Here is a 19,032-nt window from a genome sequence, read left to right as displayed (position 1 = left end):
CTTATAATCTACACACATTCTAAGTTTGTTCCCTTTTTTAGGGACTACAACTACATTGGCTAACCATTCGGGATATTTCACCTCCCGAATGGAACCTATTTTGAGAAGTTTAGTTACCTCGTCCTTTATGAATGCGTGCTTTACCTCTGACTGGGGTCTTCTCTTTTGCTTTACCAGTTTAAACCTAGGGTTCAGGCTTAGCCGATGCATCATTATCTCCGGTGGGATCCCTGTCATGTCTAAATAGGACCAAGCAAAACAATTTATGTTATCAATAAGAAATTAAATAAGCTTTTTCCTGAGTTTGGGGGTTAATCCCGTTCCTAGGTATATCTTTCGCTCGGGCAGGTACTCGATCAATATAACCTGTTCCGGCTCTTCGACCGTTGATTTGGTGGCATCAGAATCTTCGGGAACAATAAAAGTTCGAGGGGTCAGAAAATCCTCCTCTTCTTCTTCTATCTCCTGCTTCCTTGATTTGGTCGAGGCTGTTGGTTGTGATTGCTATTTGACTTCCTATTTACCTTCGATTGTCGACCTTTCCGAGGTTGATAGTGTTGATATTGGTGTTACCTCATCGACCGCAAATATTTTATTTGCAGCATGCTACTCCCCGTATACTGTTTTTACACCGTCCGACGTTGGGAATTTCATCATTTGGTGGAGAGTTGAAGGGACTGCCCTCATATTGTGGATCCAAGGCCTTCCGAGCAGGGCATCGTACCTCATATCACCCTCGATTACGTGGAACTTGGTATCTTGAATGGTTCCACCCACGTTCACCGGTAGAGTAATCTCCCCTTTAGTTGTTTCACTTGCCATATTGAAGCCGTTTAAGACCCGAGCTGTAGGCACGATTTGATTTTGTAGGCCGAGCTGCTCCACGACCCTCGATCGGGTGATATTAGCCGAGCTACCTAGATCCACTAAAACACGCTTAACTTGAACTTTATTTAATAAGATAGAAATTACCAGAGCGTCGTTGTGGGGCTGAGAAATGCCTTCTGCTTCTTCATTGTTGAATGATAAAGTGCCTTCGGGCACATAATCTCGGGCTTATTTTTCCACAGTGATTGATACCTTAGTACGTTTGAATATGGGTCTTGTGGAGTGTCGACCCCACTGACGATCATATGAATGACATGTTGGGGTTCCTCCTGTTTATTTTTCCTATTGGCGTCCTTTTCTCTGAAATGATTCTTGGCTCGATCGCTGAGGAACTCTCGAAGGTGGTCCTCATTGAATAGACGTACTACCTCCTCTTTTAATTGCCTGCAATCTTCGGTCTTGTGACCATGCGTGCCATGATACTTGCACATCAAATTTGGGTTTCTTTGGGAAGGATCAGTTTGTATGGGTCTGGGCTACCTAGTATCTTTGATCCTTCTGATTGCCGACACAATGGCCGATGCATCGATGCTAAAGTTATATTTCGATAATCGAGGCACTTATGTGGGATCGACATACTTGTCAAAATCACTTTTGCTCATAAGTCTCCGAGAATTCTGTACTCGATCACTTCTTCGATTGTTCCGGGCGGAATTGCGTCTTGAACCATTGTTCCTTCGATATGCGGTATATGGTTGATATCGGTCTCTGTTCGACCTTGGATCCCTGTCGAAGTCCCTCTGGTCTTTAACTACCGACCTGTTTGGATGTACTGAACCGGAAGGGGCTCCTAATTGGTCATCCTCGACCCTGATCTTTGATTGATATCGATTGTGCACATCTGCCCAAATTACAGTCGGATACTCGATCAAATTTTGTTTCAGCCGACGTGATGCTATTGAACTCCTCTTGTTCAACGCTTGGGTGAAAGTTTGAATGGCCCAATCATCTGTGACCGGTGGCAATTCCATGCGTTCCATTTGACATTATCCCTTTGTCTTACCTTGAAAAGGTTTGATTTCCTCGTTGCGACCTTTATGGCCCCTGCGTGTGCCTTTACGAAAGAATCTGCTAACATGGCAAATGAGTCGATGGAGTTTGGTGGTAGGTTGTGATACTAAATCATTGCTCCCTTCGAAAGGGTTTCTCCTAATTTTTTCAACAACACAGATTTGATTTTATCATCTTCTAAATCGTTACCCTTGATGGAACATGTGTAAGAGGTGACGTGTTCGTTGGGGTTGGTCATTCCATTATATTTAAGAATCTCGGGCATGCGAAATTTTTTAGGGATCGTTTTTGGAGCTGCACTTGGTGGAAAAGGCTTTTGCATGAATTTTTTGGAATCCAACCCTTTCAACACTGGTGGTGCCCCCGGGATCTGATTGACCCTGGAGTTATATGTTTCCATTTTTTTACCATCTGCTTTGATCCGTTTTGTGAGTTCCTCGAGTATTTTAGCAATTTCGGGATTAGTCCCTGATTCTTGTTCATTTGATCTTACTATTGCTGGCTCCGTTCTGTGGGTGATTTCTCGAGGTAGACAGGGCTCCGGCCTGTTCGGCACCTAGGTTTGACTCTGCAACTGAGCAATTTCAAAAATCATACGCAAGCTGATTCCGCTTTCCTCAACGTTCTGGGTATTTCGAGCTGCAGATCGAGTTCCACCGTGAATGCTATTTTCACGGTCGGAACGCTGGTTTGAATTGATGGCCATATGCGAATTAACGTCTACTGGTACTTCGATCCGAGCTCCAACGGTATTGACGAGCGGTCTTTCCTCCCCGGTTATCAAGTTGTTGTTTTCATCTTGAAGGCCAGCTTCGTTGTCGATATGTAAGGCCATTAATTGAGAGTTCGTAGTTTCTAATCTGAAATCAAGGCACTTCCAAAAACAAGCGTAAAATGGCGTGTTTTGTAGAGATTCGTATCAAATAACCACTGTTATCCTTAGCCCAACGGTGGGCGCCAAACTGTTTACCCGAAAAACGGATAGAGTTGAATTTGTACGTAGTTCTAAGGGTACATGGTTTAACTTGACACAAATCGTAAGAGTAAGTAGAAATATCGAATATTGACTATAAAGAAAAGATACAAACCGAGTTGAAAGGAAAATGATTTATGAACAAGCAAAAGTGAAATTATGTATGAAGCTCAAAAGGATAATCTCTTAATATGAGAATGTATCAACAATATTTGAGTTACAATGTATTAATGACTTGATCCCTCATTACAGGAATAATAGCCTTCCCTCTTATAGTGGAGGGATCCTACTTTAGATATAATAAAAAATATATAGTGGGGAACTCATGATAAATCAGTTTTTCCCTAATTTTCGCCGAGATTCCCTTTCTTAGTGCGGCTGTAACGACTCTTGTCTCTTGGCTCAATCTTGATCGGACTTGGTATCGGTCGGTTTCCAGGCTTAGAGCTCGATGTGGGCTCGAGCTCGATATTAACTCGGGGTTCGGTATTGACTGGAGCTCGGTATTGGTTGGCTTCTGGCTCTTAAGCTCGATTTCATCGCTTCTCGTCATAGTTCGATTTGGATTTGAGCTCGATAATGACTTCGAGCTTGACATTTGATTTGTCCCTGAAACTCGAAACTCGTTTGTGTCTTCTTCGGATCTCATCTCGATATTATGAAGACTCTCTTCGGTCCATTATGTTCTCATCTCGACCAGTCGTACGAAGGCCGAAATCGATTTCGACCGTATACACTGTTCATATGACTAATACATCAATAATCATAATAAATATCGTAAGTTAAATTTTTTTTCTATGCGATAAGAACCAACATTTCAAACTATATGATTCCACAATGTATTTGTATTTCAATGTGTTTGTATCTAATATGTAGAAAAGAATTCATCAACTTACAAGATTCATCAATATTGTCTATGCATTTATTTAAATAGATCCCTGTAATGTCTTTCCTTTTCTTTCTTCTTCCAAATAAAACTAACGACAAAAAAGAGAGAACAAAAATCCAGCTAATCCTTTTATCCTACCAACCAACGAAGAATTTTATATAAAAAATATCTATGTAAGCACGATATATGACCAATCTCATAGCCATTTGAAAATTTGTTCTCTACCGGTCCCAATTTATTTGTCATACTTTTTTTTTAATTTATCCCCAAAAAATATTATAACTATTTATTTAAAAATTATTTAATTTTTAAACCTTTTATTTTACTTTTAATAAAATAATTTAATATCACACAAATTTTTGTAGCTTATTTCAGAACACAATTCAGGCAATTAATAGAGCATAATATATACATCGTTTTTCGCGCCAAAATCGTCCTAAAGGGTAAATTCATCTTTAAGGGTGAACTAGATTCCCTGATTTCTTCTCATACATCTATCAACCATGGTTTCAACTAGAAGATCGAAGAGCTGTAACCATTTTCAAGAACAAACCCTATGTGCTTCTGGCGTTTTCCACCATCTTATCTCACTCCTACAACAGCCACAGGTGCTTTTACTTTCTTAATATTTTCTCTTCTATTTCTTAATTAATTTCTGCTTGGAGGGGTTGTTTATTTGTTTTTTGTTATGTTTCCCTTTTACTTCTTTTGGGGTGGGTGGGGGGGTGGGGAGTGAGCAAAGGTTGTTACTTTGACAAGATTTTGGGTATTTTTATTTAGCTAAGTTGAAGCTTGCCCATGTTAGTATTTTGTTGTTTGATGAAACTGTTCATTTATTTTTTCTATTTTTTTTCTGTTTTATTTCTTGGTTTGGTTTTTTAATTTCTCGTTGAATGAGGTTAAGTATAGTTGTGTATTTAGATTGTTTGCATCATACATTTGTATTCTTTGTTTTCGTTCCGTGTTGGTTAGACTTGTTAAGAAAATAGTAGTCAATATTGTGGGTTTTATATGGAATAAGTTTAACAAGGTAGTGGACTCATTCAAAGTTTTTGTCTCGCACCAGTTCGGTTTAGCACTTTAGCTTTGGTGTATATTTATTTGCTTGTTGGTAGAAGCATTAGGAACACTTTAAATTTGGATTTTGTAGGAAAATAGTGTTGAATTTTTTCTTTGAAGTTGAAAATTCAAGTTTTTGGATGCTTTCATGGTTTATGAAAAGTATGTCTATCTTTTCTCGCTTAAGTTTATTTACTTTTTGGCGTAAGATGGAAGGTGGACACAAGCTCATTTTATGAACGACTGTTGGACCCTTTTCTGTGGCTTAATTGTTTGAAGGTCAGCCAGCATTGTCGGCCATCTTAACAATTCTTAATTGCAAATTACAACTCTTGTAAGATTCAATTGCAATGCTCTACTCCTTAGAGAAATTGGAGAAGGAAAGTGCAGAACTCTTAGAAATATGGAATGAGTGTGAATTTACACCAAACAAGATATACATTATATGGGAAAAAAATGAGAAAAAAATACATTGTGTGGAAAGCCTATCAAAAGAAAATGATAAAGAACATTGTGCGATAAGACAAACTGGTAAAATTGGAATTAAAGGTGAAACAATGTGAGAGTCAGGTCTTCAGTTGACTTCCAAGTATTACTGACGTTTGATACTGGGAGTCTACAAATTTACTGATTTTAAATGTACACCAATGCCTCATTAAGTGCTTTTCTCTCTCAATATCTTCTCTAATTGCCTGTTTGTAGTAAGATGTTTTGGCTAAACTAATCTACAGTTGATATATTATTTCATTTTCTCTTTTGCCTCTTACATACTGAGCCCCATTTACCTTCTTGCAGGGTGTGAGATTACATGTCTTAAAAAGTTTGTATTATCTGCTTGTCCATTTCTCCTTGAACCCACAACATAGTCCTACACACAATCTTGGTTTTGATGATTTGGGTATGGAAATTGATCACAATGGGTTGAAGGCGTCATCAGAAGATACAGAAACCCTCTCTGGTGTATTATTTGAAGAACTGTATGAGAGATTTGACCATTTATTCTCTGCTTCCCGTGATACCTCTGCGAATGATCTTACACAAGGTAATTTGCAGCGGAATATCTCCGAAGATGCTGAAATTTTTTATTTGCTGCTGAGGTGTTGTATGGTCACCTTGCCCTTGCTTGTGTCCAGACACAATCTTCTTTTAGAAAAAGGGAAGGTCCTTTTGGTGTTACTTCGAAAGTTATGTTCAATAAACACATTTGGAGCTGAAAATAGGATGGAAATTACTTTTGAAAAATCAGTTTCTCAAGCATGCACATCTGAGGATAATGAATGCAGAACGACCTCCACAGAGGACTTTGTTGCGTCCCTCCATTTCTTTGAGCCATCTGATCTTCACACTTCTTTCTTGCGTGCAACATTTGAGGTAATTTCCTTATTAATCTCATGTTGGTTAATAGAAAGCTCATGACTTGTGCTTATCGTTTGTCATGAAATAAATATAGTGCTTCCTTGTCTGCCAACGTAGAATATGATTAAACATTTATAAGGTTTGAGTGAGTCAGTCTATCTCTATCTTCACTTACTGGATCACTAGCAGTACAATAGGGAGGTAAGGAATAAATATTGATTAAAACTCTAATGAGTGAAGCATGTAGGGGTTAATTCAGCGGCATGTCTAAGCTAAAAGCTTGATGACGCGAGCTGCATCTTACAATACTGGACTCTGGATACTATATTACATCTCAAAAAAGAAGTCTCCCAAGCACGGTTTTCTCACAAAGCTTGTATATGCAAAATCTGGTTGAGAACAGAATGAGTGTCTGGATATAGGAGAGAAGTGCACAAATTTTATTTAAAATTGTTGCTGTACAGCGAGGAAATTACTTAACACTTCCATGTTTAATATGTTTCTTGTCGTATTCATTCAGCCAGGACAGAAAGGGAATGGAAAGGGGAAAAAGGTTTGGTCACTGTCTGTAGTTGGATGTTAGGCACGAGTACAAAAGTCAGCATGCATATGATATGCGACTTCTTTTTAAACGGCCATGGACTTTCTCAGCGTTTCCTAAGAGAAGTTCTTTCACTGCAAGATATCTGTTTCTTTTTTGGAGTCTATGAGGTTACAAGTATTACCACCACCTTGGCCTTATTTTAATCCATAAACGACCTTGTTTCATTATCAGTGACATCCACCAGTCTTTGTTAGGTTTTCCAGTTTTCTCTTTATTTTCTTCCGTTCGTACATCCTGTAATTTACTGTTCTAACTTGCCTCATGTTGTGTACTTCACTTGGGACGTATAATTTAACCCCTTAATACGGAGAAAATCACATGTATGCAGGTTTTTGTGGATGAGCTTCTGGTGCATGGACAGTTGAGACAGTTCTTTAAGCTTATTGATTCTCTAGCTTCTTCTGCTGAAATAATATTTACACCTCAGCCAAGTCAGGGAGATATAGGAATAGTAATGGAAGTCTTCTCTAGATACTTCTTAATATCATGGTCTGATGAGCATAGGTCTGGAAATCTTAGCAGATTATTATTGGTAAACAATGAATATTTAAAATTCTCATTAAAAGCTCAAGAATTGAGTCCGACCGCGGCCGTAGCATTGCTCCTCAACCCCATCAGTCTTTCTGCACCCAAACTAATGCAAGCACATTTGATTTCAATGGTTTACGAGGCCTCCTTTTTGCTTGTGGATATGCAGAACCTTAACACAAATGATAGACCTATCAATTACTTTCTCGCTCTGTTTGAAAAGTCAGTAGCTTTGTACATGAAGCATATGTCCCTGTTGCAAATCAACCGTCGGTCTTCATTTGTAAGTCATAAGTCTGTCAAAGGTGCAGAAGGGAAGGACATCCAGTCCCTTTTTGATTTGTGTATATTAGCAGGCACAAGAAAGGAGATCAATAATTTGATTTTAAAGTTTGAGGATTCATCACAATCTCACTTTCTTAAACTTTCTTCTGAAATGAAATCTGACCTGTCAAGTTCCTGTATAACTTATGTGAAAGAGAGTCGGTATATTCTAGACAAATGCTGCCAAGATGAGATTTTTTCCGCCTTAAGTTGCCTAATTTTAAGAGCTTCGGACAGTTTCGAGGAGAATACAATTGTGGATACAAGTCTGCAAGATATTTGTCTTTTGGTTTGTATACTGAAGCTAATGAGCTCCTCTTTGTTACAAGTTGTCTGGTGCCTGAGATGCAATTTGAATTCTGATCGTTCAAAAACCTTACAAGATTTTTCATCCTGTGGGGAATACAATTCTATCTTGGGAATAATTGACTGTTTCAGAGATGTCAACATAGACAGTTCAGTCCAAAATTTGTTATGCCAAATGACGGAGATAGACTCTGAGAAGCACAGAGTTTCCAAGATGATGTTTCTGCATTTTGCAGGATTGCTCTCAGTTAGTTTCTTTAAGAGGCTTGATTGTTTAGCAAAAGGCTGCTTGTTTACTATTATAGCTCTGCTGAATTTATTCATCTTTGAAGAAGGTAATTTGGATATACTCCAGTCACTAGTTGGTCCAACTCCAGACTCCGTTTCATCATCTGGATTATCTGCTGTTAGAATCCAGGAGGTCAGGTTTAATTCCCTTTTGCTCTTGAAAGAATATATTGCTTACAATTACTGTATTTTAAGCTGTTAGTTCATAATACAGGCTGTAGTGGACAAGAGATCTAGCCTTGTGGTTGCATCAAAGTTCCAGAAGGCAAGGGCCCTGCGTTCAAGGTATCAATATAGTGACATCACTATGTATCATTCATGAGCTTGACGCCCCATTCATGTTTTACTTCCACTTTTCTTGTTTTCTTGTACTATATCTGCATTTGCATGAAATGTGGCTTACTCTGTTGGCATAAAGGCTCATGTATGTTCCTTCCGTCTTATAACTTGTAATTTACTCTCACGCTTCCGTCTTATACCTGTTTTATGTAGGTATTATACACACTTTCTGTCCAATCTGCCTTACCCCTCTATATTGCCATTAGATTTATTCATTAAGTAGATATTCCGATGTAGAACTCAATTCAGTCCTGCCTTTTGATGTCTTACTTGTATGTTAAAAAAAAAGAAAAAGAAAAAACTATTATGTTGTTCATATTCCTTATTTCCTCTGATGCCTATAAAATATGCAATTCCTTATTTTCTGTTCTTCTCTGTGGAAAACTAATACTATTTTAAAAGTTTTGATGTGTTCACTTTAATGGGGTTTTGATCTATTTTCCTGAGCAGATGTTCTTTTCTGGCATCAAACATGTGCTCAGATTTTCTTTTAATTTTTTGAACTGTTGTTTATGAGGATTATAGTTTTTCCTGTCATGGGCTATATATCATTTATTTCAAATTAACTTTCTTATGAGTTATCTTTGTGTGAGAGCTAGAACCATCAAAGAATGAAAATTAATAAAGGAAAAACAAATTTGGAGAAGAGTTGAATTATTAAAAGTGATATTGTGATCACATAGTATAAGATTAGCTTTCTCCAAAATCATTCTACTGAGAAACAACTTAATCCCAAAGGAGCACGCTTATATTTGGCCCATAAAAGTAGAAATAGTGGGCCTCCAAGACTCCAAGATAAAAATTAGCCGCAACTCTACAGAAATACTGAACTGACGATATGTAATTTAGGATGAATCTTTATCTTTCTGTACATCTATCTAGCTGTAATTTTTGTCTGGTATTGTAGTACCGAGCTGGTATTATACTGGATTTTTTTTTTTTTTTTTTTTTTTACATTTGAAATGTAGTACTCTAATATTCTATTGAGATTGTTAAATGAAAGGCTCATGGGTGAAACCACATCACATTGTTTCCTAGATTCCTCTGCAGGGGCTCTTTGAGGCTCAAGCTGGCATTTGTTTGAAGCTTTTCAAAAGCTCAACTTTTGAGTTTTTTGGAGAAAGTGTGTGTTTGACCTGTTTTTGGGAAAAGAACGAGTTTTCAAGTCTTTGAAAAATTTGGAAGCCCAAGTGTGGAAAATCTTCAAAAGAAGTTAGTTGCTTTTTTTTTTTTGGGGGGGGGGGGGAGGGGGGGAGCTGCAATAATTCAATAAACACCTTTTGTTATTTAAAAAAAACTCAAAAACTGAGGTTTGCAAACTCAAGTATCCAAAAAATTGAGTAATCGATCATGCAGAAAGGTGGCGACTATGACGACACCACCTCTAGAGGGGAGCTGCCGCAGCAGAAGTGACGGCAACATAGTCATATTCTCCTTACTGCAGAGAAATAATTAAACATACTATGACTACTAATATTCCACAATCTCGGACTAGTGAAAGTCAGCTATATGAATCATTAAGATCATTTTCTTCATCCAAAAATCATTAAGATCATTTTGGTCCATTTCATATCAGATTGAAGTATAGAGTAGCTTTATGAAGGAATATTAGGAAAATGTGGGATAGTTTCTACGGAAATGCTTGAAACCAGGCAAAAGAGCTAGGAATCGGTTTCTGAAAACATATATAGTGGCTGAGATGTTGCCTTCTGTGAAGTACTTCGGATTGTATTCAATATTTCTTGCTAGCAGACACCAGCAGTTCTGCAAATAAATTGGAAGGGTGAATCCTATGGACCTAAAATTCAGAGGAATCTGTTAAGATCAGGAAAGTTGCTTGGTTGCTCATCAGCAGAAAATCTAAAGTATGGATAGTAATAGTTGGAGATGAAAAGGGCAGAGGGATGTATCTTCAAGATTCTTAAAACTGAAGGAAATGGATTTTCGACACTCCACTGTGGATACTTAGGGTGCTGACAAGATTTGCTTTTTTGAGTGGACAACAACTTGAGATCCATTCTAAATGCATAATACTTGAAATGAAAAAAAAAACTGTTTACATAAGTTGGTAAATGTGCTAGAGATTAAGAAAAAGAAGTCTATCGTTTGTTACTTTACTGTCTGGTAACATAGAAGCTATGGCGTGTTATGTGGAAATTATTGAAGTGGTGATGCCAGATATCATATTATGATGGAAAATCAGGAGGAAAAGGCTGAGAAGAAAAGCATGGTAGTGTCCATGAGGTAAATATAGAAAGGAATGAATAGAATATCGTTTGGAAGAGTTGAAAATACCTTCCTTCTCAAAACAAGTAGAAAATACGTTGTACAAATTATTTTTGACACTTCTGGCGCAGTATATATGTATGGATTCTGTTTGTTGAGAATTATCATTTAAGGTTTGAGATTCTGTACTATTTTGTAAAATTTTATGCGGAATTATTCCTACCATATCAGTTCTTGTGATGTTGTTATTTCTTTCTATGGTTTTATTGATGTTACTGATATATTGTCTCTCTTCGCCTTCTAGAGCCGAGGGTCTATCGGAAACAGCCTCTCTACCCCTTGGGGTAGGGGTAAGGTCTGCGTACACACTACCCTCCCCAGACCCTACTAGTGGGATTACACTGGTCCCTTTTTGTTGTTGTTGTTGTTATGCAATATAATTAGTTACATCATTAAAAAGAACACAATGATAGAGTAGTTATGTGTTCAAGACTTCAAGCTGGTTTCATTCCTTTTATGATCATATACTTCTGTCTTTTCTTGTTGATAGTTTTCTCTGTAGTATGCTTCGTTGTAACTGGGCATGGTATCTTTATTACTTCATAATATTATGATTAGTGCAATGTTTGTTCTTTTAAATTACCCATGTTCAGTTTCAAATTTGCAAGCTTAAATATCTGATCCTTTTTTTTATAAAATATATAACATATAAGTATATAACTATTTGGAGGACTAGGAAAATTCTGGACAAGGTAGTTGCTTCTTAAATTTTATTTATTTTTCATTTTTTAAATGAAGTTTTGGCTGTTGCATTTACATGATTTTGTACTTCGTTGTTATCCTATTCATGCTTACCTCTCACCTCCCTCTTTTAACCCACCCACTTACCTTATTCTACTAACTGATAACCATAGAAGAAAGGAAGATAGCTCAAAGATAAGCACCTCTTTGCTTTACAGCAAAGAAAATTTTGAAGCAATGGAAGAGGAAACGGAGGAAATGGAAGAGGAAATGGAGGAAACAACCAACGGGAAGATATTTCTTAAGTGCAGACTAGGGCGTGCTGAACGAGTCCCTGATTTTGATGACTTAGCTGATTTTATTGAGTGCAAGCAAGGAAAGGACTACCCTTTCTGGCTAAAGCATTGGCAACAATATCGTAAGTTGAAATGTGACAAGATGGCATTGTTAAGGTGGAAAAGGAAGAAGAAATCTTGGAAAGTCATGAAAAGGAACTAAACTTGAATTAACTTGAAGACTTCTCCTTGGAAAGTGAACTAGCGAGTTGAGCTTCATTGAATTGACACTGGACATGTGTGGAGATGGCCTGCTGGACAATTGCTGTACAATGAACTTTCGACGACGGTTCCTCAGTGCATGTAAGGAAATTGTTAAATAAGGTATTTATTTAATGTCTGCAGCCTCATTTAAGTAGGATGAAATCCTAAGACTGATATGCTTGGAAGTCAGATCCTAACAAGTTAGTGGAGCTTCTTGTTTTCCTTGTTAAGGCGGTGGAATGACCATAAAATCCATGAAAGTTTCCTCTTTAACATGATTATGCTGATATTACATCTTGATTGAGGTATATCAGAGTATAATGGTCAACCGGCTTGCTGAATTTAACTTGGATCAAGGTACTAGATTCTTTTACTGAAAAATTTATTCTGGTTTCATGCTTCTCTTTTTTATTAATTTCATCTTTTTTATTTCATTTTCTCTAGAGCACCCTGTAAGTTTTTATAAAGGAGCTCGAAGGTGTCTACAGGATCTTCAACCTGCTCTGCTCTCGCCTTTTGATGCACAACAAACATCAGGGGAAAGGTTTTTAAGCTGACAGCTTCATTTGCTAATCAGAAATACACTCCGTCAGAGGGAGAACCAAGAAAGTTATGAGTTTGTATGGTTCGTCCAGGTTGACCATAAGAAACTTGTATTATAGGATTTCATGCTTAAAAGGTGCAAAACTTGTCTAATATCCCACCATCGTTAGTGCTTTTGTTGTGTACATTCCTGTAAAGTTTCTATCAAATGCTTTGGAATGTGAGATTCAGTTATGAGTGTTTAGAGTAATTTTCCCTCTTCTTCTCTTACTGATAGTGTCATGCTAAGTTAAAGAGATGGCGAAAGATAAAGCTGGACCGGATAAAATGAGTAAAATGTGTTGCAATTGCAGGCTAATTTGCCAAAACTCTTGATACCCATTTGCTTATTTTGCTGATTATATTTTCAACTTTATGCTGGTCTATACAGTGTATCTCATGGGAAATATTTTGCATCAACTGTGATTTGACTGAAGGGGAGCCTTGGAGCAACGGTAAAGTTATTTCGGTGTGATTTATAGGTCACACGTTCGAGCCGTGGAAGTAGCCACTAATGCTTACATTAGGGCGCTCTGTCTACATTACACCCATTGAGGTGCGACCCTTCCTTGGATCCTGTAGGAATGCGGGATACTTTGTGCACTGAGCTACCATTTTTTTTTTTTTTTTTTCTGTTGTGATTTGACCCCTTTTTGGCTAGTAGGTAAGGAAAAAAAAGGAAGGAGTTTCAATTTGCTTGTTTGTTTTTAATAAAAGAAAGGAGGAAGGTGATTAGGGAGATGAACTTTTTATCAAATATGGTGTTTGTTTAGAAATACCGCATTGACAACATTAGCATCAAGTTTGTACAATAAGCAAGAAAATTATTGGATTCTGCATTAATACAAAAACCATCTCTACTATGCAGAACATGTTTACATGTGTGAAACCTGAAAGCAGAATGGATGGTCACCTTAGTCACAATTTACAGCAAACCTCACTTCCACATCTGCACAATTTAATTGGTTCAGTCAGGACTAGGCTGTAGTAGAAAGCCTAAGATATACATGGCAGGGCAGAATTTTCAATCATCTTTTACTCTAAAAGTTTTCTTTAGTGTTGACATACAAGATTTTAAATGGAAAAAGGAAAAAAAGATAGAGGCATTCCACTTGGCGGCTGTAAAAAAATTGAGTCTCATTTACATCCGGACTGAACCAGTAACCTGAACTCTGCTGGAACTGGCTTCATTGTTCTTGATTGAGAGGTTGGCAAATTGGGCTTCAAGATCTCTGCTTTTGTTTCGACGATGTTTAGAGTGATTCTGCTGTTGTGGCTGCTGATGCTGTTGTTGTTGCACTTGTTGCCTCTGCATCTGATACAGAGTTTGTAACCTTGTAAGTTCCCTCTCCAACATCTCTTGCTCCACTGCATCAATCAAACATGATCTTTAAGTTTTTCTATGAAACAATTAGGTTGGCATTAAAAAGCATGCATACAACATATATAACTCAATGCTGAGTAATAATAAGGCTGTAAACATTAACATGAAAGATACATACAATGTTTTATGAGCTGCTCTTGCGATAAGCTATCCAAACGCTGCCTCAGGGCTCTATTCTCCATGCTCAGTATAATATTTTGTTGGTCAAGAAATTCAAGCTCAGCAGAGAGTTCAGATCCTTCTGCCTGAAATCTCAGCACATAAAAATGTGTTACAATTCTTGTTTCTCCCTTTTTCCCCCTTCTTTGAAAGTAAATTTTTTGAGGGAAAGTGCAAATAAAAAGTCAAATGATGTATTTGTACTCCATCTTTCCATTATGGATTTCTAGTGTTTCTTTAATTGTCAATATCAATGTCTTATAATATTACTATTTTTGATAGCTAAACAAAAAGACACATCAATGTTTCACATTACTATAATATATATAACTTTCTAAACTCAGGATATAAAAGGCATATATTGAACTAAGATAAAATCTATCAGACACTTACTTTTACCAAGTAAAATAAACAACAACAACAACATATTCAGTGACATTCCACAAGTGGGGTATGAGGATTATAGTATATACGCAGACCTTACCCCTACCTTGTGAAGGTAGAGAGGCTGTTTCCGATATACCCTCGGCTCAAGAAAATAAGAATCTTGGTTGTCCAAATAAGTCAGTTATTAGGCCAATCCAAGAAATAGGGCAATTTTGCAGTATGTACCTGCAAAGCTTGAACTGTTCTTTCAAGTTCAGCTATGTGCTGAAGTTTTCTGACACGTGATCGGTGAGCAGATTGCCTGCATAATTCAGATTTATATACAGCAGTGTACTCTTTAAAACCTTACTGTAATGTTTGGCTTGTGTAATTCAGATTCAACTAGTAGTTGACATTGTAATGAAACCTTACTGTTTAGCACGTTTTGCATCAGCCTTGGACATGGAATGTTTGGCTTGTGTATTGTTTGATCTTTCACTAGAGCCCTCTTTGTTTTGTGTACTTGTGACCTCTCTGTTATGCTTCTCATTCAATTCCAGAGCAGCCTATATATGAAGTAAGGATCCTCATTAGCTTCAGAAGTCATGTCTCGATCGCGTATTCAGATATTAAAACAATTCTGTACAAGCTAAATTTTATCTTAATAGGGCATGCACACCTTAGCAAAAGTTGGCTTTGTGTCAAAGGAAACTGAAGTAAAATGATCTTTGTAACTGACATAGTTGATTGAAGATCCTCCTACATTTACATTGTTGTTATTTTCCCTTGTGTTTAACCTCTCTGCAGCTGCTCCTATGTATGCGAAAGTGTCGCTAGCTGAACGACGATGACCTTTGTGTACAACTAGTGTTTCTGCAGGTTCATTTAAAAGGTCATCAAGCCAAGAAGGTTGCTCCTCTATAAGAAAGCTCTCCGAGTTACACCGATGATGGTGACTCGATCCTGATCCCTCTGAATTGGAGTCCATGATCAACTGCTTGTTTGAAAAGGAGAAATTTTTCAAGCTTGATCCATTTGAACTTTCCATTTCTAAAGAAATATCTGCAAGTGATCAATGTTTGAAGTGATTAATTAATAACTAACAAAGGGCTTTACTATGAATACCTTTTAAATGACATAAATAGATCTCTGAAGGGGAGTCTTGGTGTAACTGGTAAAGTTGCTGTCATGTGACTAGGAGGTCATGGGTTTGAGCCATGGAAACAATCTCTTGCGGAATTATAGGGTAAGACTGCATACAATAGACCCTTGTGATCTGGCCCTTCCGCGGATACCGCGGGAGCTTAGTGCATCGGGCTGTCCTTTTTTAGAACAACCTAAGTTTTCCCTTTTTGAACCCAGAAATCCTAAAAGATATGAAGGCAATCCGGTGCACAAAGCATCCCTCATTTATGCAAGGTCCGGGGAAGGGCCACACCTGAAAGGTGTGATGTAGACAATTTACCCTAATCCAAGCATTAGTGGCTACTTCCACGGCTCGAACCCAGAACCCAGGACCTATAAATCACATGGAGATAACTTTACCGTTGCTCCAAGGCTCCATTTCTAAAGGATGATGAACACAAATAGTAGCCTGAAAATTTCATTTTCTTTTATATGCACATTAATTGTGCTCTAGGCAAATCTTGAGATGCTTTAGGCTTTCACCAAATGCAATTTGAGGCTCCTAATAAGGAAAATTAAAAGAACAATCCGAATTTGAAGGCAAAATAAGATTAACAAACACTATGACCAGAGTATAGGTTAAGATCACCGATATGAATCATTCTAACGCCGACATTAAGTCAAGTTTAAAATTGGGAGTTTTAATCAAACAACATCTTGGTCATAGTTTTTATCTATCATGGAAAATAAAATCGTCATAAATGGAATTTAAACATTTTTTGCTGCAAATAATATACTCTATTTCAAAAACCACCAACGTTTAAATTCTGAATTTCCCATTGTACACGACGCGGCGAAACATGACGAATGAAATAGCTAAGTATTAAAAATATATGATAAAATTAAGAGCAATCATTTACAAATCAAGTGATCAAAAAGAAGGAAATTTCACATCAATTCTTCATATGATATGCTTTTGATATAATTCACTACATCACAAAACAAAGAAGGAAAACTTTTGAATTACCAAAGAGGGACGTAGAGACTAATTAAAGAGAGGAACGTAACCCCAAACATGGGGGGTCTCAGCAAAGAGGTGAAGTTGAGAGACCCCACGCTTTGGTCCTCAATCCTATATTTGCATTTGCATTTGCTTTTTCATTGTTCTAAACAGTCTCTAATCTTCTTGAAATTCAAGAGCCAAAAAGAGAGAAAGAGCGCACTTTACGTAAACCAAAGGAAAAGGGATCCTACCACGTTGAAAAAATTTCAGCTATTTTTATTTTCAATTAAAAATTGTCAACTATAATCACATTCTTCTTTTTATGTTTATTTTTAATTTTGAGTCGTATCCAAGAAAATGTGTATAAGAATTTATGACACGAACAAGCAATAAAAATAGTAGTCAAATAATAACATCACAAAAAAGCAGGCACATGTACGTCGTACATAATTGAAGGGGTTTAATTGAATCCTTTTTGTCCGAAAAAATATGATATAATCAATTTTTTTTGTAATTATAATATTCTTGCATTTTGAGGCAATCCCCCACCCTAGGCTTGATTAATTGCCTAAGATAAACTATTTGTAGACTAAATAATGCCGGATTAAGTGGTTTGAGCGAGGTTTGAGGGGTTGGAATGACATTGTGTTATAAATAATGTAGATTGATCGTGTTGAGCGTGTTTTTGACTTCGCAGCATCATTATTCTAAAGCTTTATATGTGATTTTTGACGCCACGACACTTATTTATGAAGTGTTTTCCTGTTATGACAATGCTAAATGGTATTTTGAAATGTTATACTCCTTGTGAGAATGCTTTTAGACTTTGACTTACGTTCATTAATTAGTCAAATTACTTGTTTTAAGCTTGACTCTTTAAAGTATGACCTTGTCACTACAAGAAATATGTGATACGGTCACATTTAATTAGTGACACTTATAATAAATGTCAGAAAAAATTTAATTTAGCGACATTTGTTAAAAAGTTGTGATAAAAATACCGACATTTGTTGAAATATGTCAAAAAATATTTTGACATTTGATTTAAATGTCACATTATTAGAAATATAATGACATTTAATTAGTGACAGTTATAATAAATGTCAAAATGATTCTTTTGCCCACAAGAAAAATAATTTCAAACATTTTGATGGGCATTACTTTCTCTTCTTTTTACGGGATCCAAAAGAATTAAAAATCATTCAACCCTATTCCTCCACACCTCTTCAAGCGGCAACCCCAAAGCACTATGAAACTTCAGGAAGAATTAACCTAAATAGTCGTTCATCCAACAATTTAAACTTAAAATAGTCAATTGATGTATAATATATATAATACATATATAATATGTGTATAACTATGTATAATTAGTGTATAATCTATATATACATCGGATTATACCGTGTTCTAATCAATCCATGTAAACCTCATCATGTAGATCACCTTGCAATAAGGCATTATATACATCCATTTGATGTATATGCCCTGAATTTGTTGCAGCCAAGGACAGAACAGTCCTCACACTTACAATCTTCACCACCAGAGAGAAGGTCTCATGATAGTCAAGACCTTCTCTCTGATTGTAGCCTTTGGCAATCAATCGGGCCTTGAATATTTCAATTCACCATTTGACTTAAGCTTCACTTTATAGACCCATTTTCATATCCAATTGGTCTCTTGCCAGAAGGTAGCTGAACCAACTCCCATGTATTATTTTCTTGCAATGCTTGAATCTCTAACTGCATAGCCTCCACCCATATGATGTCTTTGGAAGATTCAAGAAATGACTGAGGTTCCACCACAAAAGAAAAAACACTCAGATAAGCTTGGTAGGTGGCTGACAGAGCATCATAGGACAGATAGTTGCTCATGTAATGTTGTTGTTTAGAACCTGGAATTGCTGGGTTGATATAGTCTATCAACCATAGTGGCTTCTTAGAAAACCTTTGTGATTTTCTGATCTGGACTTCTGTTGGAGAAGAAGGTCCAGGGTCATTCACTACTGAGTCTGAGTAGTGATCTGCAGAAAAATCCTCAGAAGAAACCTCAGCAAGTGTGCGATCATTTTCAGGAACATTTTCTGACAGTAGTGGATTAGTAGAGGATTCTTCCACGTTGATTTCCTCATGTTCCTGAGCTAAAGAATCTGAAGGAAGAGAGTTGGTTAGATTATTGGTAGGGTTGATGGCGAGTAACTCAGGAGTTAAAGTAGTAAAAGGATCATGTTACAGGGAATGAGGTGATGTTGTTCTTTGGGTATCTTGAAAAGGGAAGACATTTTCCTTAAAAATCACATCTCTGTTGAAAAAAAACTTGTGCTCCTTCAGATCATACAAGATATA

General features: G+C 36.9%; 2 protein-coding genes across 5 annotated transcripts; one reads left to right on the top strand and one right to left on the bottom strand.

Annotated features, from left to right (window-relative positions):
- Positions 1 to 3,991: 3,991 nt before the first annotated feature.
- LOC107808640 (uncharacterized) lies at positions 3,992 to 12,988 on the top strand. 3 transcript variants are annotated; one of them, XM_016633167.2, is made up of 7 exons: positions 3,992 to 4,369; positions 5,616 to 6,191; positions 7,109 to 8,359; positions 8,441 to 8,511; positions 11,706 to 12,170; positions 12,262 to 12,428; positions 12,516 to 12,711. In XM_016633167.2, the coding sequence occupies exons 1-5, from the start codon at positions 4,265 to 4,267 to the stop codon at positions 12,028 to 12,030; spliced, it is 2,328 nt and encodes a 775-aa protein (XP_016488653.1). In that variant the 5' UTR covers positions 3,992 to 4,264; the 3' UTR covers positions 12,031 to 12,170; positions 12,262 to 12,428; positions 12,516 to 12,711. The 3 variants fall into 3 exon arrangements, with proteins under 3 accessions (XP_016488653.1, XP_016488652.1, XP_016488654.1); XM_016633166.2 differs by having other exon boundaries at positions 11,706 to 12,428; positions 12,516 to 12,988; XM_016633168.2 differs by having other exon boundaries at positions 3,993 to 4,369; positions 11,751 to 12,428; positions 12,516 to 12,988.
- Positions 12,989 to 13,445: 457 nt separating this feature from the next.
- On the bottom strand, positions 13,446 to 16,861 carry LOC107808641 (uncharacterized protein At4g06598-like). Of its 2 annotated transcripts, XM_016633170.2 has the most exons (7): positions 16,715 to 16,861; positions 15,242 to 15,624; positions 14,995 to 15,128; positions 14,809 to 14,884; positions 14,156 to 14,282; positions 13,819 to 14,021; positions 13,446 to 13,602 (listed from the first exon to the last, which is right to left on the bottom strand). In XM_016633170.2, exons 2-7 carry the CDS (start codon positions 15,608 to 15,610, stop codon positions 13,591 to 13,593), a joined length of 921 nt encoding a protein of 306 aa, XP_016488656.1. In that variant the 5' UTR covers positions 15,611 to 15,624; positions 16,715 to 16,861; the 3' UTR covers positions 13,446 to 13,590. The 2 variants fall into 2 exon arrangements, with proteins under 2 accessions (XP_016488656.1, XP_016488655.1); XM_016633169.2 differs by lacking the exon at positions 13,446 to 13,602 and having other exon boundaries at positions 13,733 to 14,021.
- Between the last annotated feature and the right edge of the window lie 2,171 nt (positions 16,862 to 19,032).

Source organism: Nicotiana tabacum, chromosome 4 (genome assembly GCF_000715075.1).
Source record: "Nicotiana tabacum cultivar K326 chromosome 4, ASM71507v2, whole genome shotgun sequence".
NCBI classification, from domain to species: Eukaryota; Viridiplantae; Streptophyta; class Magnoliopsida; order Solanales; family Solanaceae; genus Nicotiana; species Nicotiana tabacum.
The sequence above is the reverse complement of the archived record's forward strand: the minus strand, read 5'-3'. Positions and strand labels throughout refer to the sequence as shown.